At 36.2% G+C, this 27,724-nt stretch overlaps 2 protein-coding genes across 2 annotated transcripts; one reads left to right on the top strand and one right to left on the bottom strand.

Moving 5' to 3' along the window:
- Positions 1–3,030: 3,030 nt before the first annotated feature.
- On the bottom strand, positions 3,031–3,702 carry LOC147069689 (protein LLP homolog). Its single transcript, XM_085950897.1, has one exon. The coding sequence runs from the start codon at positions 3,570–3,572 to the stop codon at positions 3,141–3,143; it is 432 nt and encodes a 143-aa protein (XP_085807023.1). The 5' UTR covers positions 3,573–3,702; the 3' UTR covers positions 3,031–3,140.
- A 299-nt stretch (positions 3,703–4,001) lies between these two features.
- Positions 4,002–26,724, top strand: LOC147069688 (uncharacterized). Its single transcript, XM_085950726.1, has 15 exons — positions 4,002–4,271; positions 5,467–5,613; positions 5,993–6,982; positions 7,955–8,163; positions 8,645–8,761; positions 10,087–10,293; positions 11,022–11,238; positions 19,605–19,790; positions 21,243–21,389; positions 21,964–23,001; positions 23,650–23,858; positions 24,183–24,299; positions 25,162–25,368; positions 25,652–25,868; positions 26,086–26,724. Exons 1-15 carry the CDS (start codon positions 4,128–4,130, stop codon positions 26,419–26,421), a joined length of 4,488 nt encoding a protein of 1,495 aa, XP_085806852.1. The 5' UTR covers positions 4,002–4,127; the 3' UTR covers positions 26,422–26,724.
- Positions 26,725–27,724: the final 1,000 nt, after the last annotated feature.

Genomic DNA, 27,724 nt, shown 5'->3' with positions numbered 1-27,724 from the left:
AAATTTAGAGTTTTAACCGTTGATGACTGCTAGCACTTGATCTGTAAATACATAACAAGGTTCGACTATAAAGGCTTAAATAGTTTACTTCCAAAAGCAGTATTTTTCTAAGTATAATAATATCTCTGCTTGCTCATGAACATCTAAGACAGAATGTCATAATAATTATATTTATGTATTTGTAATTAATAAGTGCCATTGGGTTATCATTTCACTATCACTTCTGGAGTTACCCGTATGCACAAAAATCGTATTTTCGACAGTGTTGGTTTGGTCATACATGAAATTAAGCTGCACGCCGTTTCATATTGAATCAGTCGCAAATATTGTGTATGTAAACATGATATTAATTGTTGAAGGGCGAAAACACACAGATGAGTATTGCTAACTTGTAGAGCAAAAACAATATTATATTCGATCAAATTGAGAATTGATATTGTATTAAGTGTACTTCGGAATGACACAGAACCAGTGTCAATAGAATACGTCATTATATTAGAGGTAAATTTATTAACTACAGGTAACCTAACCTCTCAGTTGATTGTAGGGGATACATTTTGGATCAATTCATCGACAGATTTAAAAAAAACAATTTATGGTATGAAAATACTTCATTAATAAACTAGATAAATTAAATGTCATACATAAAATAAAAGTAATATAACTTTTGTTCCGCATTGCAAAAAAGAATCTAGTTTACCCTGCTTGCCTGTCAGCTTACTTTTGATTCACTGGTCTTCGTAACAATACAAAAATGTTAAAAATTAATCGCGATATGATGAATTCGCACTCGCCGAGATATCTTTGGTTTAACATTGCACTACATGAGTTTTATCTCTGACGTGATGATATTAGCCAACACTTTTTTTACATTCGCGTGTACTACAAAGTCACTGTGATACACTTGTATAATTTTCTTTCTAAAAAATGAAAAAATAAAATAATGGCGCACAACATACGTCATGCTTTATCAGAACTGACACCAAACTGAAGTTGTTGCGAGTCGAAACTTATGTGCAGTTATGTATGTATGAAATGTATGGCGCCTGCATGATAACTCAATGATAAGTGCTACATGACAATATACTTACTAACTTAGTATTAGAATATTGCTATATTAGGCTTTTGACAATATTTTTATTAAAATGAGACTGCTTTAACCTGATTATTTCGTACCCACCTAAAATTAATACATATTATAATTATTATTATTGTAATCTAAGATGACAAAATTTCACCATATCGTTATCATTAAAAAATGTCCCTATTATATTATTGTGTTATAATAAAGTTATGGAAACAATGTACAAACTAAATTGCCAAAATGTTTCTTCATAATTAATATTTTTGTCACTCATAAGCGTTGGTATTATTTTTTAAAGAAACCGTTGTGATATTCATCTCCATTCTAGTATTACATATTAATTTGACTTTAGTGTTACTGCCTGAAAGGATCCAATATATAGTACAACATTATTATTAGAACAGAAAATTAATTAACTGTTATCTTCACATTCGGTTAGGTTTTTTGCACGTTGGTTGATGCCAGACTTTTTAATGATTTTAGCTAAAATCTGTAAATAAATGCATATTATTTAATACCAAAATGCAATTTCTAGATATAGAAATTAATAGGTATTCCTCATAATAGTTTAATTGACACAAACTGTTTTGGAAATGATAAATTGTTTGTTTATGGTGAGGTAATTTGACTACTATATTGACTGATATTGCCGGTGTTCTTTGCTTCTTCTGAAGAAATTTCATTTATACATTTAATATGAAGACATCTTTGTTGACAGACAATGAGTCATGTGACAACAGAAGTCATTCACGTTAATTATTGCGTTCTGATTGATTAAGCTTCTTTTACGCATTAACTAGGCTTGTTTGTAGCACATGACCGAGCCAAATCAAATGTCCCATTTTCACTTTTAATACGATAACATACCGTTGGACTCGTTCTTTTATCATGTTATTCCTGGCAGTCATACCATTATACTATAAAACTGTATCAGAATTGAACAGAGACTTACAAGTCATTTCTCTATAAATCGAAAATATCTTTAGGCTTTCCTATACTGATGACGAGGTCTTATAAAGTCTGGCATCTTCCATACTTATTCATATTTATTAACTTCCATAAATCATTCATTCTCTACTAGTTGGAGACATAGCTAGCTGAATGATTTTTAATAAAATCAAATATCCTTGCTCATAATAATATATGCCTAGTGCTCAAGTATAAGTGGAAATAATCATTTCATTATAAACCTATAACCGATATATTGTTAAGTATTATGTAATAATATTTGGCGTTTATTTATTTCTTTTGATTACTATGTCAGCATCGCTTCGGAAATTATGCCTTGTGGCCGTTCCCGCGCCTACCTTAAATCGCACAATTTTAAATAATGTTGAATGTACAACAAGGTAATATGCTTAAAATAATTTTATATTGTACTTTTATACTACTCAATTATCGATAATAAAATTGTGTATTAAGATATTGTCTGTTTTATTTTAGAGATACCCAAAAAGTTCCTTTCCTCCATTGGAAAGATGTATTAAAAATGCCTATTTTTGATTGAATATAGATATCGCATAATCATAATTTATCAATTGCTACCAAAGAAGTACATAATAAAGAGACATTTCAAGATTTGGTACTGAATCTATAGTGTGAACAAGTTCATTAAATATATCAAATTAATAGATATATTGTGATGTCTAGGAACTAAACCTTCAAAAAAGCTTCTTGGTTATATCCGCTCAGCTAAAAAATATGGATGCCTTCAAGAATTCCTTTCAAAGATTTTGAGGGAAAATTTACATGGGAGGCAAACGGTCATATTATATCCATATTACGTGTCACAGAATAGCGGCTATGCAATCATCAATGCGTGACTTGTTTCTAATGGTAATTATCCCATGAATCCTTGAAGTGAAATGCAATATGGGCAGATTTTATTTAGTATTATGATATGCACATAGAACGGATTGACTCCAATAGATGTCGAATAAAAACAGTTTATTAAACAATATTTTTTATTTAATAATAAGTGAATCATTAATTACATAATTGTGAAAAGACAAGCATAAAATAATATAAAAACCTAAAATTTTTAGGTTAGGAATATTTAAGATTTATTACGTTTTTTGCTCTTTTTCCTGATTGTCTTCTGTTTAATACTGTGGTGTTTGTCGGTCTTCTTGTGTTTATTTTTAATTGCTTTAATTTTTCTCGGGTGCATCCAAACGGGATACTGCCCATTTTCGTCCTTCATCGACTTTGAATTGAAAGTCCGTGTTTCATCTTTACCTTTTGCAACTGTTATAAGCTCTTCTTCGGATTCTGAATCGCCTTCCATTTTTGCGTCTTTTGTTTGTTTTTTTGATATTTTTTCAGCTTTAGAGGTTGCCGGATTCGTGACAGTTACCAAATCTGAAGTCATTTTGGTAGGGTCATTCTTAAGTGCCTTTTTGAGACGATCCATTTCGAGTTTAGCGTTTTTGCCACGCTTCACAGCACGGTTTTGTCTCATTCGCTTGCTCCGGAGAGATTTAGCCATATTGATTACTGTGTAGTAGTTAAAATAATAAAGAAAAAGTTAAAACTTTCACACGTCAAATAACACGCTAAACACAAACACGCGCCACGCGGTCTTGACGTATAGTCATAGACTAATCCATAGAGTAGGAGTAGACTGGTTTCCGTAGAATCTGTATTGCCAGTGCCCGTCATGAAATACAAAAAAAATGTTACAAGTCTGTAGTATTAACCTAGTCAAATTGTCAGTTACGGGCTTTGTAATATACCAACAGAAACAATACAATAATTTAATACCTATCCTAATGTTGTCTGCAAAGGATTTATCATTTGCACAACTTTGGTAGGTATCTTTAGAAAAATGAGAGATTTTACTAAAAACAAAATGCGGTACCATAGATATAAAAGGGAAAAGCAAAAATAATATTGGGAAATTAGGATTAATTTTTTTAGTGACGTCATCTTGTCAACCAAGAAAACAAATGTCAAAATTTTGTAATTTTGTATCAATACAAAATAATGCGAAAGTTGAATGATTGATAAGAAAAATCAACACTGGATATAGAATAAGAGAAAAATGAATTCCACAGATAACAGGAGAAATTTGACGTTCGAATTTAGGTACAACGTTTGCCGGGGATGTTTAATAGTATCGTCGGTAGCATTCTCACCCATCGACGACAGTATTCTAAATTCTTTTACAGAATTGTCTGGAATAAATGTAAGAATTTTTGATTCAGATTCTGCCAGTTATTTTATATTAATATATTTTAATGATCTTGGCTTATAGTAATAGTTTGGATATTGTAGCAATAGGTTGCTACAAGACATGTTTACTTACCTACTTTCCAATTCTAAAATCCATTCAACATTCCCATCTTAAAGGCGTTTTTCCACGGTCCGAATTCGTAATCCGAGATGATGATTCGATGTGGCCGCCTTCACGTGTATATATATACTGCCTGTCCATACGACCAACATCTGTTATCCGAGGTCATTTATGGTCATTTAGGTTATGCCAATGTATATTTACCCCATAATTGAAGTGCTGTGATTTATGGGGTAAATATACATTGGCATGACTAATGCTTATTAAGAAAATAAACTCAATAATTCAGGCATTTGAATGAACTATCGCTGAATACTTGTTTGTTCATCAATTTGGTTTAGTTTAGTACAGGTAACAGTGGAGAAGGGTGGAGATTCGATATACATAGTGTACACAGAACTTTGTTTGTTTTCATTGAACTAGAATATAAATTGTAGATTGTATTGGCTAGTTTTTAAAATTCAATTAAACCGTGGCTAGACAAAACCATTATAAAAGGGATTGCAATACCGGTATCCCAGTATTTTTCGATACCGAAATACCGGATTTAAAAATCAGACAATACCAATATATTCGGTATTGACGGTGGAAATAAAATATATTAATTAAGTAACATAAAAGGTTTAACAGGGCTGTAATTTTTTATCGGATTACGCGATGTCTGGTTTACTTCCGTCGCCATTCATCGACCTTGCTGACCAGTAATGACACATGCTATAAAATATTAATATTTTAATGAGATTTTTACATATATTATACTTATTGATAGATACGTACTTCTGTTTTTTCCAAATATTTTATGAATACCGGTATTAATACCGGAAGGTTGATGACGCACGGGAAGATCACATCTTTATTAACTGGTTGGATTAGAAAATAACTTACAGACTGTCGGTGTGTCTAACTGGCATTCCCGAGCAAGGGAGAGGGAATAGTGGAAAGTAATATTGGAGACACCTAGAGACCACACCGGGCTATAGCGCCATAAACTATATTTTGATTATAATCACACTAATGAAATATTGTATACCAAGGGAAAGTTGAAAACATTTGCTTACAATTGAGGAATATTTTTCTGATTTTCCAGGTGTCGAACGGAAGCAGTTTACCGCATAGGCTATGCAATGGGTGCTTGCGCGCCATCAAACAGTCAAATAGATTCAAAAGCACTTGTCTCAATTCTAACAGGATTTTAACAGAATTGTTGCAATCAAGTCTCACGTACACGGGCCAGGTATCTATATTTATTCTTTTGCAACATTTCTTTAAGGCCTGATTAAACGGTAAATTTCGTTAAACAGCAGATGTTGCAAGGCTAACGCCAATGCAGTGACACACGACACACATTTAAGATTGGCAAAGTTGAATGTGTTTAAACACATAAATGTGGCATGTGCGGTTCGTAATGTGCGTCATATTGGCAGAAATAATTTATTTTCCTGTCCAAAGGATACAATCATTTAAGAAAGCTCACATAAACAATTATTTTAACATAGCTCAATTACATTAAACACCCAAATAAATTGTAATTAAAAAATAAATTACATAATGTTCTTCCGTATATTACTTATTATTTCTTCCTTCATTCTCATGACGTTTCAATTTTATTGCAGTTTGACTTGAATGATCTACGTAGAGAAAGAAGAAAATATATTGACACCACAAATCCACTTACGTTTTCAAAAACTATGACAATCATATGCCCGGAGTCACTCGCCACTTGTCCACCCCAAGAGACCGATACCTTCACTGACACTGTTAAAAATTCACCGCAACAAACGCCTCCCGATTCTTTCGCCGGCTTCGACCTAAGAGATGACGTCCCCTTGAATATCATCGGTCGAGCCCAAGGAAAGATTCTGGATAATTCTTTCATCGACTACGATGGTGTGAAATTCTTAAATAATTTTAATAATTCGTGCCCTGAAAGCGTTTTCGATGAAGTGTCGAATAAATTTTTCGTAGTCGACTCGAAATCGTTAGAAGACAGTTTAAAGAATCAATCGAATTTGGAGGACCTTAATCATTTTAAACGTGCGACAACTGTTAAAAACGAATTTAATAATTCACTCTATGTTGAAGTGACAAAGGATGATGATGAAGATAGAAATTATGATGACTTCGATGCGAGATCTGCATCGCCTAATATCAAAGAAGAAGAATTATTCGAGGTCCCCGAAAAGGCTACGCCCAAAATCAAGAAGAAATCAAAGAAAAAAAAGAAAGTGTCAGATTCAGATGATGAAGAATACACCCTTGAGCCGTCATCGTTCAAACGGAAGAGAAGCGCGGTTCTGAGATACGAGAGTGGTGCAAAATCGGGTAAGCTGAAAAAGCAAAAATCAAAAACGCCAAAATTGAAAAAGCATACTGAGTTGAAGAAAGACCCCGCAGAGATGGTGAGGAAGCGGAGTCTTCAGATTTACCATTTCGACGAAGAGAGTGTCAGCGTGCAGAAGCTCACTGTGGAGGAGCAGTTCCAGGACCTGGCTGAAGCAAAAAAGACCAAGCAGTACATAGATGCCCCATTCAAATGCGATGACTGTGCTAAATATTTCTCCTACGAGCTGACCTGGCAGGGGCATATGGTGCGACATGAAGAGGTCAGTCAACAATATCGTATTCCGTTTCCAATACAATCCTTGATGGCGAACCAATAATTATTGTAATGTATATTGTTTTGAAGTTTGGGAGTCATTTCAATCGGTAATGCTAGAAACACATTACCATCACGTCACGTGAGCTCACATGCTAGAGCAACAAGAACATTTAATGATATAAACTGACAATCTACGTTCTACGAAATCATTCGTCAATTAACTGTCATTTGTAGCTTCCTTTCAAACCTCTAAAAATAAAAGAATGTACTATTTCGAGTACTATCACCTAAGGGTGATAATGTGGTGTGATACACGTGAGGTGGCCTCAGTATGGTTCTGATAGATTTAAATACAAAACAAAATTGCACACTGTTTAGAGGTTACCATGAGCTTATGTGTGCTCACATGTTATGATGGTATACTGTTTCTAGCTTAAGGGGTAAACATGCTCAGCGTAGGTCAAAATGAAGCTTTTGTTCTATTTTCAAAGCATGATCCTGGACATACCTTAAACGTTGTAGATAATCTATTTATATAATTTTGAAGCCTTATTATCCTTTATATTTATTTTAAATATTTGATGACTGCATAAAGTATTTTTATTACATAAAATAGTATTCTTTTAAACCTCTCGCTCTAATGTTTTAGAATATAGTCATATTTCAGTACATAACTGTGCAGTGGTGTTAAGATTTTTTACATTTATTAATTTTTAAACGCATTTATAAAACCATCAGTATAATTTATATCGACATTATTATAGTGAAATATTTACGATAAAAAATTGTATTTATAATCTCTGTGATCCCAAATTTGACAAGAATTAGGCATTTTATTATTCAAAAAATGGGCAAGATTAACACATTGCAAATAAATTTGTAGCAAGAATCACATTTGTGTATATTTTCCGGAGCTTTCCTGGCTAAAAAATGAAAATAAATAATACAAATTATTGTCAATTATGTTTGACTTCAGTCGGCTGGACAATACATGTGCAAGATCTGCAAGCAGCGTTATTCAACCCCGCGGAGCCTGCAGTGCCACTCGGCCATCCACGACGAGCGGCTGCAATGCAAGCACTGTCTCAAAGTGTTAAGCGGACGCTCCCACATGGCCAAGCATGTGGCGAAACACAAAGGCCTCTCACAGACCTTCGAGTGCGACATCTGTGGGAGCACCAGCACGTAAGACATAGACTCATTTTCTTCCAACCATCAATTGTCAGTGATTGACTATATGGACTTTTCTAAGCCTAGTTGGTGACAATTTAGTGACTTCATTGGAGAATGTTGTGAACAAATATTTTAACTCACTGAATAATGTTTGTTGACTAGACATGCGTCTGTACGACTGACATGAAACATGTATGTCAGAGGCTGACCGTGAAACAGTCTTACACCAAGTTTTATACGCATGTGTCATGATTGATTCAGATGTCAGAATGTTCTGTAGATAGGAGCGAGTTATTGGAAACTTCGCGAACGCTGTCAAGGCAGGAATGAGTCGGACGGTATACAGTGAACTTTCGGAAGACAAAAACAAGTTGAGTTGAATGTTTTAATCAAGTAGAAACCATGAGTCCCAGAAATTCTGCGTTTTATTGATTTTGCAGTTGTTTTCGCAAACTGAACATGGCAACAAATTAATACATTTGTTTAATTACAGGTCTAAGAGTAATTACAAGCGCCATATGACAATTCACACGTCAGAACCAAAGAAACACAAGTGTCCATACTGTCCGAGGGCTTTCAACCACTCAGCTAACAGGAACGACCACATCATGTCAGTATTATTTTTATCCTTTCACCTCCATTGCTCAGGACACAATTTACAGTGATAAAAGTTCTTCGAATTTCTTGTGTATGCTGAAAATACAATTGTAACTGACTAATACAACGGAAGCTTCCTTTTGCACCCTTTAATATCCGCAGATCGATTGATTGTCATAAAATAATATAAACTTTAATAATTATGATTTAGAAAATTGTACCGATGTTTTTGATCTCAGGATCCCTCTAGATTTCTTGATTCCTGAAATCCTGAGATTGAAAATGCTGAAATACTATTTTTCTCGGGCTACTGTTATATAAAGAAAACCTTCTCTAAAAACTGTGAAGTCTACTGTTGAAATCTACTGTTAGTTTGTGAATATCATCTGTAAGGGATCTTGGCATTACGTTTTGCAGTAAACTGACATTAATTTGTGGCAATATAGTTACCATTTGTAAAAAGGCATTACAAATTTTGGGCTTCGTCTTACCTCCATCCCGGATCTTTTCAGATGATTGATGATGATTATAAATATTCTTTATAATTTCTTAGTTCGAAGTTGGCTTGAGAGTGGGTCTATTTTTTGGCACCGCATCAGTTGAAGTACGGTCTTATGGTGGAGAGGGTTAAGAAGAAATTCTTAAAACTTCTTTACTTGTGACTATATGGATACTATCCGTGGTTTTATCCAACTGACTTTCACTTAGGTATGTTGACATATTGTAGTCGAAGTCTATATTTGGCTACGTACTTCTTCCAACTTATACGATGTAAATATGAACTCTACCATTCTTGATAGTGTTCATTTATATGTAATTATTATTAATATCAGAAACATCAGGTTGTTTGTTCTCTCAAGGTGCAGAACTAACTTGCCATTGGTAATGCCAATTGGGCGGGCAATAACTGTGCTCAACCAAAATCGAATATTGATATATTCCACTTACATGAGGATAATTATAAATAATTCTAAGAAACTATGATGAACAACAGGCTTACCATTCTACTATTTGGTAATTTACTTTATGGGGCCAATTTTTTTAATATCAAAGGACACTGTGAAGAAGCTTGTAAACTGCTGGTTACACTGTACAAGTATGTGGGCTGCAGTGACGAAGGGTACATGTAGGCTCTGGAGATATGACCTGAATAGTGCACCCTATACTTTGTCAGTGCTATTTATTTGTTTTCATTGAACTAAGAATAGATTGCAGATTGTGTTAGCAGTTTTTAAAATTCAATTAAATCCGGCCTATATCAACCACACTTCGCCGGCTTCTCAGCCACTTCCGGTTGGCATTCTGTGTCTTTAGATTAACAATTTTTTTATTTTTCAGTCGTGCTCACACTGGCCAGAAGCAGTTTGCGTGTGAGGTGTGCAACGTGGCGTTTGTGAATAAGACGGCCCTGAAAGCGCACTCCATCAAGCACTCGGAGCGAAAAGACTTCTACTGCGTGGAGTGCGACAAGAGCTACAAGACGCGCTTCTCCCTCGCTCACCACTTAAACGTATCTTCCAAGCACGGGAACCCTGCTTACCTCAAGTACTAATGCATTTATTGTTACTCAATATTACAATAATTCTTTTCTTCTCTCTTCTTGGTCATTCCCTTATGGGTGAGGATCTTAACCATTATCAAATTTCGTCATCTTCTGAACGACCAAGACTTTCCACTCCTTTCGTTCCTCTGCTTTTCTCAGGGCAGAGTGAAGGCTGCTCCCAGTAAGTTGGTTCAGTTGACATTATGTCCGAAAAAACTGCAGAATGCGTCTCAAACATATTGTCAAAAGCCGTTACTTTATCTGTAGTCTCTGTAGTAGCAGTAGTTAGCAGTAGTGCTCTGTCCAAGAAGCATTCGGCGCCAACATCACATTTTGAAGGGATCGATTGCCTTGCGCTCGTTTGCCTTCACGGTCCATCACTCGACACCATACAAAAATATGGGGAACACTTATGTTTGCAAAAGCATCATTTTTGTGGCAATTGAAATTCTCTGATCTTAATAATGATCATTTTAGGCAGTTCGAAAAATGTAGAAAAAATCCCAAATGTATTTCATTTCGAGCAGAAAGTTTTCAATTGGCATCTCAGACAAGCGATTCGTCCGTTTCTGAGGAAACTGCTCGATTGGCTACTGAGAACAGATAATTTTTTATATGGCGTTGTGAAAGAATCTTTATACACAAATGAATTGCAAGTTCAGCTCGTTGATAGTTAATACTAATCTGCTGAATTTGCTTGGGCTATTAAAGCATTGTTGTCGGATTGCAGATTCCATTGCACGCAATGCGACAAACGCTACGACACGGCGCGCAAGCTGAAACTACACATCGACTGCACGCACTTGCACATCTTCAAGTGGGCCTGCGAGAAGTGCTCCGCTCGGTTTCGCTCACCCGGTGGCCTGAGGCATCACCGGGATCGCGTGCACGAGGGGAAAGTCAGTCTCAAGAATCAAATGTGCGACACATGTGGACGCTCATTTTCGGTAAGCTGCCATCAACATTTTATTTTGTCAGAGCTTCTTAAATTAGTAAGACATTGAAAAAATTTTCTCTATAGAAACAGCTCTTCACTGCCATATATTTGAGCTCCATCTTTTGGGAGAAGATTTTCTTCAATATCTCTTAATTAAAGGTAAGATCGTCAGTGTTTTAGTAATAAAATGATTTCTTCTTGTAATGAAACTCTTTGGATGCGTCAGTTAACGGGGGCAAATTGTCGCACGTTATTGTGTATATTGACTGATGTGCTATTATTATTCTTGTCGTTTACATACAACCAATAAGCAATCTGCCGTTACTTTCGCCTTTCCTGTTTCATTCACCTACATCGTCGTCAGTGGGCCAACAACCCTCGGTTGGTTCTAGCCTTTTCCATAAAACGCCATCTCCCCTATTCTAGCCCAGGGTACATGTAAATTGTACGTATTATATTATTACGTTCACCGTGAAAGAGATGACCGTATAGTATTGAGATCGAAAAATGACGTGTTAGTGGAGCATTGCAGACATTAATGTTTCAATTTTATTCGATTCAATGAGAACATTAATTCGACATTGATTGGTATCAAATATTTGATATTAACGCTGTCATTAATATCAGATAATTGATAGGTACGACTTGTTACCTACGTTACTTAATTTAATCTCTATATATATAAAAATCTCGTGTCACGATGTTTGTGGTCGAACTCCTCCGAAATGGCTCGACCGATTTTTATGATTTTTTTTATGTATATTTGTTAGGTATGAGAATAGGTCAACAAGTATATTTCATACCGCTCTGTGATTAGGGTATCTCTATCCAGAAAATTTTTCTTTTATTTTTTTGACAATTTTTTTTTTGTATTTTTTTTATTATTTGGCATAAAAAAATACTTATAACCCCAAATTTTCACCCTCCTACCCCTACCCTCCCAATTTTTAATCGCGATTTTATTATTTTTGTATGAACAAATTTAACCGTCGTTCGTATTTCAAACAGAACGAAATTATTTATGTTGTTGAATGACAGATGGCGCTACGTCCGAGAAGAATTCAAGAGAAGCGTCGCGTCATTTTGACATTTCATTCGGCATATCACAACGCAGTGCGTGCAAAATTTTATACGATTTATTTTAATTTATCTATTTTTATGTGCGTGTATTACAGTGCACAATGCCAGCAAGACGCAAGGAGGGCCATTTGGGCCGTCGAACGAATAAAGCAACAAACATGCGAAATAGTAGAGCAGAAAGAACAGACGAACAAATCCAACAAGATAACAAAAACGTGCGTGTAAGCATGTCGCAATTGCGTGCATCTCAATCACAAGAGGCACGAGCTGAACGAAATCAACAACGACAATTGGAACGGAGCCAAGCGCGCCGGTTCGTAGTTAACACACGCAGAGCAAATGACCGACAACGCCAACAAGTACATCGAACATTTACATCCGCTTCGTTCCTTCGTCTCGCATTCGAGTACGAGCTAGATATTGAATATTCCGCTCATCCGAAAGTGCTGATTGGTGCTATGGACAAAGAATGTCCCAATTGTCATGCGCTCAAATTCAAACATGAGTCAGCCGGGATGTGTTGCGCATCAGGAAAAGTGCAACTACCAGAAATTGAGATACCACCAGAACCATTGAACGGCTTGCTCATCGGCACGGTTCCAGATTCAAACCTGTTCCTGAAGTCCATTCGCACATTCAATTCATGCTTCCAAATGACTTCGTCCGGAGCAACAGAAATAGTTCACAATACTGCGGCAAATGGTCAACAATTCCATTCTACGTTCAAAATCAAAGGCCAAGTATACCACAAAGTAGGCTCATTGCTGCCAATGCCAAACGAACCACATACATTTTTCATACATTTTTACAAATCTATTTCATGGGCGCGGCGCGGCGGTGAGGACATCAATCATGTGGATGCACGTTGCGGCTACAATAGCCTCAATTCGCCTAATGCCAGGCGCATCGTCAGCGAACTGGACGCCCTGTTGAATGAGCACAATGAATTATTGAAATTCTTCAAAGCACACATGCACGAATTGCAAAGTGACAATCACGCTATTGTCATCAATCCTGATAAAACACCAGCTGGAGAGCACGTACGTCGATTCAATGCGACTGTTGTTGACGACATTGCTGGAATCATGGTTGGCGACCGCACATCGACGCGAGAAATCGTGATTCGAAGAAGAAACAATAATCTGGAGTTCATCGCTGACACACACCGTTCATACGACGCTCTCCAATATCCGCTAATTTTCTGGTAGGGACAAGACGGGTATTGCATAAACAGTAAACAACGAGATCCTGTCACATGTAATTCATTCATTATGAACATCATTACTCATTTTGAATTGAGAAAATGAATGGTTGATGTTTTTTTGTTTTTATCGGCGGTCATCGTCTACAGCGCTCTATTCCTCTTTCTGTCATAGATCCCATCCCCACACACTTACGATACATTCGTTATTTTTTATTTAACAACCAAAATATTCACTAGAAATAATTTATATGGCAGAACAACGTTTGCCGGGTCAGCTAGTATAAATATAATATATGGTATAATTGTACTTCAAATTTACTTACCTACCTATTTTCTTCTGTATTTCCCTTGTATTTCGATGGTTTTAAGTCTATATAGACATGAATCTCAATGCTACACAGACATTGGTTTCCGATACTCACGATGAACTATGATATAGCCAACGGCCCAGTGTCTGCACCGATAGCACTAGCATCCTTATTGACGCCGTCCAACCAGCGGAGTCTGGGCCTGCCTGCCAATCATTGGCTAACACCTGTCATAACCTTTATTATTTTCTTTCTGTTTCAGTCCAAGTACAAACTGAAGATACATCATCGCACACACACTAGCGACCGGCCTTACATACTCGACTAAAGCATCAATACTGCCACAGATATTTGGCGGTACTAGATTAGTAATTGTGTACGAATCAAACCAACGAGATTTCTCCGATCGTGTTATGTTATTATTACTTAAGCAGACTCGGCGACTCACGCTGCTGATTGTCAACCTGAAATATCATTTTTATACGAAAGAATAAGGTACATTTACATACGCAGTGATGTCCCTGGACAAAGTGCCGCCTTTAAGCAGTTTCAGAATGCCTCCCCCTTTCATTCTTAGTTTCAAGCTGTCTAAAAATTCGTTACGTACCCCCTTACCTATTTTATTGTTTATTTTCAGCTAAGTTAAACAAAAAAATGGTTACATGTAAATTGTACGTAAAACATTTCACCGTGGCAGAGTTCGCTGTGAGTTTAGCTGATTTTGGCAAAATTCATGAATTCAAGAATGAAAACCTAACCTAACCTAACAAATAATCCAGTATATCGGCTATTTTGAAAACTTGTTTGCTGCTGGCTTCCTGTAAACTGTAAAGTGTAAACCGACAAGAACCGTGTTTTATTTAGACACAAATTTTATGTCAGTACTATACGACCCAAAGAGGTTGGACGGTCTTTAACGCATTCACTGCAGACCTGTTAATTACTATTCAATTACCACATTTAAATAACATGCTAATTATATCTAATGGCCGGTAATGGTCAACGCAATAGTTGCATTGGACGCGCGTAATGAGTTAATATACGGCCATATATTTCCGATACAGCATTTTACGGTGAAGTGTGATATGAAGAACTGCATACGTTCAAGTTTCCGGACACGCAAACAAATATCCCCCACGGGACGTCACTGAACATACGTTGTATTGCTAGTGTTCAGGATTATTAAGCAAAATATCAATGCATTGGACGGTTTGGTGGCGACATTAAACAGTACCCACATATTTTCTTACTTCAAATGCAAGGCCCACTATAGTCAGGCCGTGCCATGAAACTGTAGACTTCTATGACAGTGTTAGAATTGTTAATTGCTCATACTTCGAATGCAATTTTGAAGAAAATGATATTTCTTGTATATTATTTATTGAAATAAATGGTAATAATTTGAACAAAATATTCGCACTACCGTGGTAATTTGTAATTAATAAAGTAAAATAATGCCACAGCCTGAATACAGTTGGCCTTATTCAAATGTCATCGCGGAGATGGAGAATTGGAGATTTCATTTGGACAAGTTGCTGATTGTATTTATAGATCTTGGCGGTAGTGTCGCAATGTGAGTATTGCGAGCTATTAGTTCTTCAAACCACTGTACCTCAAATTGTAGTTGTTAAAAAAATTAATGAAGTCAAGCGACTATCATTATAAAAGCAAACGTCAAGTTGACAACATTGAAAGAATGTCTTCGAGCCAATCAATATGTTAAAATACAGAAATTTCCATTTCGTTCACGGTGCTTTTTTCAAAATGACATTTCTCTATTGAGCTAGACAGTTGGCGGGAATTGCCGATTCTGCTGGTATAATTTGGGTATTAGAATACATATTATGTTTGAGAATGCTTGTAATTGTATTGTTCCTCTCACTCATACATGCAGTTCCATTTGAAATGTAGAATTCGCTGTAGAAAGGAGAGGTATCATGATGAATCGTCGGTTAATGGAAAATTGAATTGGTTGTAAAATCAAATTGTGGTGAAGCAGTGTCAATACGCAAGCATTGTTTTTTAAGTTTTTTTGAATCTCGTCTGAATAGTCAATTATCCAGGATCGATATCGGTGAAACGACCATGACCCATTATCCTAATTCTACACTAGTTATGGTTGTGCAATCTCTTCGATTGCTAACGGCCTTCTGAATATAAAGGTGTTTCAATAAAAACTGACGGTTTTGTTTTTTGGATAAAAAGTAACAGGACTATTTGTCAACATTATTCAAACAACCACCTCGGCTCCTTTGACAGGTGATTATTCTTTTAGGCATATTTGCTATATTAGGCTATATCGCCGATGAAGTGCCGGATATTACGTTTGACACAGTGACACCAGTGCAAAATGGTGAAAAAATTAAAACTGTCAGCTCTTATTGATACACCTTTACAATCGGATGCCTCATATTATGGCATAAACTAAAAAAAAGTATGAATAAATGGGAAGTAGTTTTGCAAAAATTTTGGTAAGTATCATTATAAAATGGCAAGTATATACTGTAAATTCTATCTAATCAGCCAACATACAAAATTGACGTGTGACATTTTAATCTTGATTTGCTAGCCAATCGAAAAATACAAGGTACATATTTAAAGTGATCCACGATTGGCGTAGAAACCATGGGCACTGTTTCGGTCCCACACCCTTCAAAAGTTTTCAATGTGTGCTTGATTCAGATAATGGTTTGGGTTAATAGCTAAAAACTTTTAAAAGTTGATAATATAAAATGCTCCCTTTGTAGGCCCATATTATGTTCTGCTTAGGAGTGAAACTTTTTACCATAAAGGGTTTTCGTCTCAATCAATGCTACTGCTTCTAGCATTCTGGTCAACTAATTGGTACAGTTGTCGTCGCCGAAGCAGTGGTTCGTAATACTTACCGTTTACTGTAAATACTTGCCTTGACATTTATAATACTTTTTTTGTGCAATACTTACTTGATTATTAATTATTAGACAGTCAACAATGACGGATACGGTTGGTGACACGTGACACCAAACTAATGCTACCACCTTTACCATGTGATGTACAAATTATTTAATAATTAATAAATTTTTGCATAATTCTCGTTTGTACCTTTTTGTACCTTCGATCATGGTAGGTTGTATGTATATCTGTAATATTTTTATAGATTGCTTGAAATTTATTTTTAATATTGGTTTTTTAAGGTTCGGGCATTTTTTAGGAAAATTTTATATGTTTGGCGTTATCCATGTATACGTATAGGTACATGTAAATTATTTTATAGATTCTGAGGTTGTATCTCTGGCTGATATTTCAATTTATTTATTACTTTTTGAACACCAGAACTCCTTTACAAAAGTATCTAATTATTTATATATTATATTTTTAAAAGCTTTTTTTGACAGTTAACTATTTCTATCTGAAAAATACATAAACACAAAGATCTATTAAAACTCCATCCATAGACACAAATATTGAAAGATAGGTAAAACTCTCACCCATTATTATTTTTATCATGCTCACTGTTTGAAACCTGTAAAAAGTATAGTATTGATATTTTTTTATGGTGAACACTGAAAAATAAAATTATACCATTGATAATTTGTAAAAATAAATACTCTGTGTATTCTGTTTTTAAAAATAACCACTGAATTGTGCAATCAACAAAATATGTATAATAAATGAATGTACATAATAATTATTGTACTTTTTTCTGTTCCAAAAACCTGTATCCTTCAAAATAACATAACTTAGGTAGGTATGTATGTCGTTCTATAAATTTCTAGTGACGTGTTATAATAATGATATTATCTTGGCCTTGCTCATTCGCTCAGACTATTAAAAATACGCAAACCTCACCAACACTAATGTAATGAAGGGAAGAAGCGATCCTCATCTATGACAATAAATCATATTTAACGTGAGTTTTCTTTGCTAGACTATAATTAAAAAGTAATTATCTAGTCAGCAGTCAATGTGGTGAGTACACATAATTATCATTTAATATTTATTTCCAATAAAAATCCAATCTTATCTAACGCCTCGTATTCATGTGTCGATTTTTGTTGCTATAATTGATTTTGAATATTGAATGTTAAAAAAGAAATTAATATGGAATGTTTCCACGTTAAAACGATACTTGTAATCAAGATGAGGTTAAGCAAATTTGTTAGTTCGTTAATATCGTCAAACCTTTTTGGATGAAAACACTATCACCTGCAACTAGAAACAAGTTAGACATGCCTATATGAGATATAAGGACATATCAACTCGGTTACCGTAGACAACTTTACTTGTCTAGGCAACTAGTTGACTTGATTGATTCACTGTTGAACCAACTAAAAGTCCAAGGACCCCTACTTCATTCAATTCAACATGGTTGAAATATGGTTTCCACTTATCAATTGACTTTCAACTATCATTCAACATACAGTCGAACGACAAAAACCAGCAGAAATGTTGTATAGCTCAACCATGTTTGAAATATGCTTTATTCCAGCTTATAATGTAGGGATGTAATGGTATAGCGTAGCAGAGGTGTAGCCAAAAGGAGATTCTCTTGACAACGTAAACTTCATAAGTGGCTCCTAGGCGTTGGTAAAGCCTCAATTACATTGAGCTTCTTTACGAGCTGTTTGTTGGCGAATTTATAATCTGCCTGTAAACTCGCCCAGTGTAATCATAGAACATGTTAGCTTGTTCGATGATTACACTGGGCGACTTTACAGGCAGATTATAAATTCGCCAACACACAGCTCAATGTAATTGAGGCTTAAGGAGATATACTGCATTTCGGTTGACAACCTACAATAAAAGATGAGAATGAGAAGAAAATTGTTTTCAAATATATTCTAGCTAGTTATTTTAATTTTTTTTGTATAAATTGCTGATAGTGTAAAGAGTTAATCAACAAAAATTCCACTCGAATTTAATGCTTCTCTACCGTTTGTGAATTAGCTTGATGATTTCGACCAATTTTCTTTCGTACAAATTAGCAGTTTAATTTTGTGTTCTATGGAATGTATGTACCACAATCAATGACATTAATATGGACGAATCATCTGGAAAAAAAAAATGACACTCACTTTTTTGTCGGGTCTGCCGAATGGCATAATCTGTTCTAACGCCATTACAATAAAGGTGATATTGCTATAAATTACCGATGCTTTCTGTCGGGTCTGCCGAATGGCATAATTCATATTTTAATATCAATGTCGTTCGCACAAATAAACATTGACACTGGAAACACTGTTCTAACGCCATTACAATAAAGGTGAAATTGCTATAAATTCCCGATGCGTGATATCGCATAATGGAAATTGTGAAATTTTGTCACGTGACGTCTACCTATACATATGCGATGTCGCTTTGGGCGAATTTACTTGCTAGCTACTGTACTGCGTGCGTTGTCCATTAATAATGTCATTGACCACAATCAATTAAAATATTATTTTAAAATGCCGCCAAATACCCATAGACAAGAATAAACGTCAATACAAAAATCGATTTTTTTCAAATAGCATTCCACATTTCACAACTTTTTTGGAGATTTTCGCTAAGATTTTGATGTTGAAAAAAATAGTACTGAATTTAAAAAGATCTAGGTATCATTTATATTTTGTTTAGAATGAAATATGAAAAGGTATAAACGTAAAAAATATATTATTTTTAGTTATAGCAAGTTTGCTCTATGCTTGTGTTTCATTTGTGTTTATAGTTTATTGTACCTGTTCGTGATGTCATCTTGTCAAAACTCCGTGAAAACAAATGTCATTTACGCGAGTGTATTTATCTCGGAAAATGCAGAATTGATGACAAGATAAATGGTATTTTATTGCAGATACAATCATGACGACAATGGCTTCGATTGATAATGGGAAAACCCTCAATTGCGAGTTCAGGTACAACGTCTGCAGAGGATGCTTGTTTGTATCGACTGTCGAATTCTCACCTCTTGACGATCGAATTCTTAGCTCATTCACAGAATTATCAGGGATAAACGTAAGTTTATTAAACCTCTAAATGTTCTATTTACATTTATGAAGCATCGTTGATAATTAGTGGGTGTTTTTTATTCATTATTTTGGCGCATAATGTAAGACATCTCATTATTGTTTGCAAACAGCACAACATTCTAACAACTAATATTACGATATCTTCCTCGAAGTAATACTATCATTATTCTGCATTTTATTTCTTTTAAAAGACGTTACACCGCTTTTGATTTTAAGAATTAATTATTAAATCAATTTTAATGAATTAATGAAATGAGTTATGCTGTGTACAATGTCAATAAAGAATACCAGCCAATGTTTATTAGTGATTTCAAACAAAAGTTCAGTGAATGAGATATTCTGATATATTCAATCCTTTTCCTGAGAACCCCTCAACTATTTTGGAACTGAAACCTGTTTCCGGAGTATGTTATTAATCCTGGTCATCATTCGCTGGAGCCTACCAAAATTTATTAATTTATAAATTATGTTATACATTCTGGCGTATTGTTTTACAAAAGTTTTTTACTAACCCTATCTGGTAAGGATGTCTTAAAAAATTAATTTAAAAATGTATAATATATAAGTAATATAGTAAGGTAGGTAGGTAGGTGTAATCCGTAGATATATAGATTTTTAAATTAACCAGGGTAATTGTGCCGCAGAGGTGGACACGAGCTTTTATATTTTTTTTTTTACGAAAACAGTTTATTCCATGTAGACAATTATAATAAATACCTTTTTCTATCGGCGCATCGGCTTTTCGATCCAATAATCGTTAATTGAAAATTTGAAATTTTCATACATTTTGATGCACCATTACCACGATTACTACAAATTAAGATTATATGAGGTAATATTAGGTTGGAATAGGTTAGGTTAGGTTTGGTCTAAAAAGAAAGTTTTAAAATCTCATGTCCACCTCTGCGGCACATTTACCTTAACCAGAACTGAACTTTGTGCGTAAAGTATTGACTCCGGGTTTGATTCACAGCGAAGTTATAATACTTACATATATGTGATTTTCTTAAAGTCTGGGTATCTATGTGATCCTACTTCTATTACTGCAATATTGTTTCATTACAAAACAAAAATTGAAGTTCCAGTTTTTGATATGATGGAATTGAAATCCATTCAATTTTTACATTAGAATGCAACCTTTAAAAATGAGGGTTCTAAGAGCTCAGGTTTTAATTTCATTTATGGCCATCTGTTAACAGCTCACAGTGAACTATATACATGCAATTTAGCTGTAACCGTCCAAATCGTATCTTCTGCAATCAACATTAATCTCTACAATAGTTTTCTTCTATGGATAACAAATTGTCACTTACCCGATGGCTGGAATGGTGCAGTTGCCAACGTGTACACTTGCTAGTTGAAAGATCTATGTTTTAATCCTGCCTGCTTTCTTTAATTTTTATTTTGTTTGTCGAGTAAATTATAAAATATTTTTCAGGTATCCAAAGACAGCAGACTCCCGCATAGACTATGCGTTGACTGCTCAAGATCCATCAAACAGACAATCCGGTTTAAAAACAGATGTCTGCATTCCAACAGAATTTTGGCAGAGTTGCTGCAGACCAGCCTCACGTTCGGTGGACAGGTATGGTATTTTGAACACTCACTCTCAAAAAGATTTTTGTTCAAAAGTTATTACGAGATGATTGAAACGATACATACGCGGGGGTTGGGCTTAGATATGTACCACAGATCAGTGCTAAGATGTCTGCAGTCATTATATATTGTTATGTCATTCCTATATTTTGGCTTTGTATGTTACCACTCAAGATATTACAAAAAACTAATACAAAGAAATCGACCCACGTTCTGGTCCGTGTGAAGGTTGAAAATGAAGAATTTTTGGTGTCTGTGAGCGAGCTAAGCCTGAATAATTTTTGACTTTATAGGAATGATGTATTTCCTGTCTGTTCTCATTTTCATGATCAGATAAAATACAATGCAACATAATATTATAATGATTTGTGTTGTTTTGAATAATCACACAATTTTTTACGATGTGGATTGTCCGATCTACATTTAATTTGAAGCACAAAAAACATTCCAGGAAAGCATTTGTGTATGGGCAAAAGTTTACAAATAATTGTATTTATTTGTGAGCAGATGTATATAGACGTAGGCTAGATGAGTAAAATATATAGGTTTTTGTATTCTTCCAGTTCGACTTGAACGATCTTCGCACCCAAAGGCAAAAGATCTCCAATGACAACCAACTGACGCTGTCCAAGACGCTGACGGTTGAGTGCGCAGATAAGGGCGGGCGCGGCACCATCGAGCAAGCTAAGACCTTTACCAACATCATCAAGAGCTCCGAGACTAATTTCCCCGATCCCTTCGCCGATCTCGATCTCAAGGAGGACGAGCCGCTTAGTCTCATCGGCACCCGAGGGAGAAATCCGCCTAACAATTTTATCCCTTGTAACCCTTACGACGGTGAATGGTTCTTCGATCAGATCGAGGCTGCCTGCCCTGAGATCATATGCGACCAAATCTCTGATAAACTTTTAGTTTTCGATTCCACGATTACGGGAGAGAATTTTCCGAATAATTTTCCTAACTTTAATGATCGAGACGCGTGGAAAGGCGAGACGTCCGTTAAGAAAGAGGTCGGTAACAATCTGTATGTGGAAGTCACAAAGGGACACGAGGATGATCTTGAATTCAACGATGATAATGATGACGATGCGGACTTTGATCCTGGAGCGCTGTCTCCCAGCCTCAAGGAGGAGTATTCTGATTATGACAACAAAGAATCAATCAAACCAAAAAAGAGAAAAAAAAGAAAAACACACAAACGAAGCACGACTGTTCCCGATGACGATGCGGAAGACGAATTGAACTTGAGCAGTATTAAGAAGCAATCGGATCCCACTCTCAGGAGGAAGCGCAGTGCCGTGCATCGTTACGAATCCGCAGAAGAAAAAAGTGAGCTAAGAGCAGAGAGGAAGAGAGCGAAAGCAAAGAAGGAGAAGAAAGGACCACCTAAGAGAATAGTGGAGAAGACGGGCCTGCAGATCTACCACTTTGATGAGTCGTGCGTGAATGTGCTGAAGCTTACTACGGAACAGCAGATCCAGGACCTGGAGGACGCCAAGAAGACGAAACAGTACGCCGACGCGCCCTACAAATGCTCGCTATGCGCCAAGTGGTTCACCTATGAAGTTAGCTGGCAGGCACACATGCTCAGGCATGAGGAGGTCAGTCTCGCATTTATTCATCAGAAACAAGTAGACAACTATATGTCAGGGTTATTTCACTCAATATGTTATAAGTGACATGCGCATATCATTGTAAGCAAGACGCAGACGCACAATCAAAACACTAATGATCCAAATAGTGTTTAGTGATTATGCATCTTGGCTTTAGACACATAATGATGCTCTATATAATTTTTGATAGAGTTTAAACTAAAAATCACATCCTAAATTTTTGAAACCATACTAAATGTTGTCTGCCGGAGGAAGATTTGATTCTGACAACCTGAACTGAACCCTTGAACTGGGGTCCCGAATTTTATATTGATACAACGGAGACTTGCTATTTTTTCATTGGCACCGAATCTTTAAAAATACTGGAGTTCGACAGCTCTAGTTTTGATTCTTCACACATTTACTTCATTGTGCGGAATAGCCCTAGGATTTTTGTTCTGAGAAATTATATGCAAAACTATTTGTTAATATGGCTACATTGCACTGTTGCTGAAAATACGTTTATAGATGGGAAATCGATCGACACCTTTCATCATCCCAGATGTCCATTTTCCAGAAATTTTAGTTGTGCACTATCGGCACCTTGTCCAAAATAGGTCATCTCTGATTGGATATGGTAATTTTTGTGTGTTGCAGTCGGCAGGCAAGTACCTGTGTCTCATCTGCCAGCAGCGCTACACTACGCCACGCAGTTTACGCTGTCACACTCTCATCCACCAGGAGCGGCTGGAGTGCAAGCAGTGCCTCAAGGTGCTGTGCGGCCGCTCGCACATGGCAAAGCACGTGGCCAAACACAAGGGCATCACGCAGACGTTTGAGTGCGACGTATGCGGCAGCAGTAGCACGTACGGCTCTCCACATTTTTATCTTTCTTCTAGTGCTCCGTTCAAACTAAATACTTTAGACCAGGCATGTCCAACTTCAAGTAAGCAAAGTACTCAGTATCAAAACTCGATCACTCTCTCATTGTTATTCTTCAACCTAAACCTAAACAAACGTATTATATTTAGCTGAGGACACTGTATATCCTCATGGTTTTCATAGTGACATCTAAATTATTGATTATTTCATCTGCCACGTCTTTCCACCATGAAATGATGTTTCAGACACAACGGTTTGGATAACGCCAACTGATATTATTTTATCAATAAAATAATTTTCTTTTTCAGATCGAAGAGTAACCACAAACGCCACATGAGAATGCACACGTCTGAGCCGAAGAGATTCAAATGCCCCTACTGTCCGAAGGTTTACACTCATTGCACCACAAGAAACGACCACACAGCGTGAGTATCGACTGGCAAAATCTTAACATTTTTTTCATCTGTTACGATTGATAGTAAAAAATATATGAAACGATTTAAAAATTATTATATCTTAACTGACTGATTAAGTAAACACAAGATAAAAGAATGTAGCATTCTTTTTATTAAAAAGTCTCATTTATTAGAAAAATAGATAGAATCTTAGACAAAAGTGGGATTCAAACACATTTGTTTTACTTTTTTAAGAGTGTCATCTCTCTTCTTCGTTAGGATCTTATGACTTGGGATCGTGACCTGTCTGATGATTTGGGCATCTGACAGCCTTGTAGGAAAAATATTTGTTATAGTTATAGTCGACTGTTCCGTTTCAAAAATTCTGTTTCTCGAATTATTTTTTTCAAATTTTTCAACCCTAAGAAGATCAGATTTTTTTGGTTTTTTTTATGAGCAATGGATGTTAGCCACTTGCTCGACGTATTCCGTCCAATCACACATTGAAAAACAACATTTGAATTTTACCAGACCCGGAATTCGAGCCCTGGACCGTTGACATTATAAGTTGACGCGGCAACTGCATGGCTGTCAATATTATAATTTGTTTAATTTAATGTTCACATTATATAGCAAAAGATATGCAGTATTTGCGCTTGCAGTTGAATAGCATTTGGCAATCTGCATTATTCTATGATGGTATTATTGTCTCATGGTTTTCGATTTCGCTAACGATTTATAAATACATATTAGTAATTTTTTTTACTTTACTGTACCTGGGAGGAGACTCCTCCTTTAGTTTGAGAAGCGCTGGTATAGGCCATGGTTGTCCTGTAATTGATTACAGCACGATTGTCACAATTTTGCATTCATTTGGATATATTTTGCACAGTCGAGCCCACACTGGACAAAAGAACTTCTCTTGTGAGGTGTGCAGTATGGCCTTTGTGAACAAGACAGCTCTCAAAGCGCACTCCATCCGCCACTCGGAGAAGAAGGAATTCTACTGTGTAGAGTGCGATAAGAGCTTCAAGACGCGTTCCTCCCTCGCTGCCCACCTCAACGTCTCCGTCAAGCACGCCAACCCTGCCTTCCTCAAGTAAGTCGCGCTATCTTTCGCTTCATCAAAAAATATTGAAAAAAAAAAATATCTTGTATAGAGAGATTGGTGTTTACTATTTGACAAGGCCAGGACCTACATATGGTTGTGGATGAATTTGACATAACCTTTATGTGTTATGTAAATGAAGCTGACAATAACATTACTTGGGATGAGACGATTCGGCGACTGGGCAATGGGCAACGTGACTCCGCACAGATTATTGAAATAAAGCAAGATTTGTGGTTAAACTACGATGTCATCTTGAATGTTTCCTTTTTAGGTTTAAGTGCGACCAATGCGAGAAGCGATACGAGACGGCACGGCGCCTCAAATTGCACGTGGAGTGCGTCCACTTGCACCTCTTCAAGTGGACGTGCGAGAAATGCTCGGCACGCTTTCAGACTCGCGGAGGTCTCAAGCACCATCGGGAACGGACGCACGAGGGCAAGATCATGGCCAAAACGCACATGTGTGAGACCTGCGGCCGGGGATTCGCTGTGAGTATTCCTCTCTACTTCCACTTTATATTATGCGTTATTTTATCAAATGAATTCACCGCCATATTGCTTCAATATGATACGGTGTTGCTATAATTCTGGAGTAGATGATTTTGGTTCTGGTGGTTCCCAAAGGGGTTTTATTTCAACAGGCATAATAAAATTGGAGTTGATCGTTCAGTTCAAAAACTAAAATAACATTTGCGCATTTTTGCAGTACAAGACGACTTTGAAGAATCACATCCTGACACACACGGGGGAACAGCCTCATGTGTGCGACATCTGCGATCGGCCCTTCCGACAGAAGACGGCGCTCAAGACCCACGTGGAACTGGTGCACCTCAAGTTAAAGAAGCCCTACAAAAACAAAAAGAACCGCAACCCCGACTTGTCGGCGCCTCTCACCGTCCTGCCAAGCGACCGGCAGTCCTCCTCCGCTCTCCTCATGGACGGGGGCCCACTCAATACGGCGCCCCTCCCCCTCCCAGTCGACTATCATCCTATGAACCACAAGTCCTCGCTGGGCATCATCGACGCCTTCTACAGGAGATAAACTCCCTTCAGTATTATCCGGGACACTCGAGAATGTTTAAACTAGCTTATTGACTACCGAAAGACTGCGCTTGACTTTTTTGTGTTAATTTAGTAAAGAATTAATCGGGTGGACTTATGCAATTAATGAACCAACGCATAGGTTTATTTTGTTCCAAGCGGTAATTAGAAATTAATGGTAAGTTGTCTTGGGAAGTTCTTCTTGCAGATCTATTCTAACGTAACTCTTAACTCCAGAAACAATATTAAAAATCGAAATAATACACTATGATGCAGTCGCCTGCGGTGTAGCTGCGTGTGTGTGAAAAAAAAAATGTTGATCTAAGATAGAAATAGTTTACTAATAAAAAGCTGATAAATAAGTATGTAGCAATCTTAAGTTACGAATCATAAACATTGTGTACTTCGATAATTAAATTTTGTTTATATTCAGACTGGCGTCATATATCATAAGTAGTGTTATTGAACATAATTCTGAAAACACTAATGAGAAAATATAGCCAATAGAAAAAATCTTCTTCGAAAAAAGTAAGACACCCTGCAGGTATCTCGTAATTCAATTTGGAGATCGCTTATGAGCAGGTATTAAAAAGGCCAATATTTAAAGTTTGTCGCAATTAAGCATGGCAGTCGTAGCATAGTGATAATGCATAGGGCGCAAAATCCAAGAGACGCAGGTTCGATTCCTGCCGATTCCTTCCCCTTTTTTCGAAAAAGATTTTTTCTATTGGCTATATTTTCTCATGAGTGTTTTCAGAATTATGTATGTTTAATAATTAGAATGGTACATTCTTAAATCTTGTGAATTATTCGTTGAATAAAAGAAATAGTTAATTGAAAAGTAGTGTTATATTATAACGCATTCACTTTTGTTTGGGTTCTTGTAGATTAGAATTTTTTGGAAATTAATACCAAAGTAAAGGCATTGTGCATGCGCAGCACTGTTTGGCTAAGTCGTAGTGTTGATTTAGATGTCCCTCGTACGCAAAGTTGTTATCTTGGATCCAGAAAAATAAACTAAATATTGTTACCATGTTTTACTTAGTTGGAATAGATCAGTTGTGACCCTCCCAGCTCAATTTTCCAGGATGATGTTTGTTTGTTACGCAATGGTGTACACCCGAATGAGTGCGGTGGGTGGTGGAGGGAACGCTTCTTTAATTAGGATGGTTATAAGATGCGTTTGTGTTGGTTTGGAGTCTTGAATATGCCCTAAACTGCTTTTGTGTTGCTGTTTGCATAAGACCACCCGATTATAATTTATTCTTAATACATATGTATTTTATTTATAAATTCAGTGTTTC

This window comes from Rhyacophila brunnea, unplaced genomic scaffold, assembly GCF_057557595.1.
Source record: "Rhyacophila brunnea isolate RB1 unplaced genomic scaffold, BYU_Rbru_1.0 scaffold_23, whole genome shotgun sequence".
In the NCBI taxonomy this organism is placed as follows: Eukaryota; Metazoa; Arthropoda; class Insecta; order Trichoptera; family Rhyacophilidae; genus Rhyacophila; species Rhyacophila brunnea.
The sequence above is the reverse complement of the archived record's forward strand: the minus strand, read 5'-3'. Positions and strand labels throughout refer to the sequence as shown.

Coding starts and splice junctions, on each gene's coding strand:
- LOC147069689 (XM_085950897.1), bottom strand. CDS start 3,572: ATGGCTAAATCTCTCCGGAGCAAGCGAATGAGACAAAACCGTGCTGTG.
- LOC147069688 (XM_085950726.1), top strand. CDS start 4,128: ATGAATTCCACAGATAACAGGAGAAATTTGACGTTCGAATTTAGGTAC. Junction 11,239..19,604: donor CATGTGGACGCTCATTTTCG/GTAAGCTGCCAT, acceptor CAGAATTGATGA/CAAGATAAATGGTATTTTAT. Junction 23,859..24,182: donor GTATGCGGCAGCAGTAGCAC/GTACGGCTCTCC, acceptor TTTCTTTTTCAG/ATCGAAGAGTAACCACAAAC.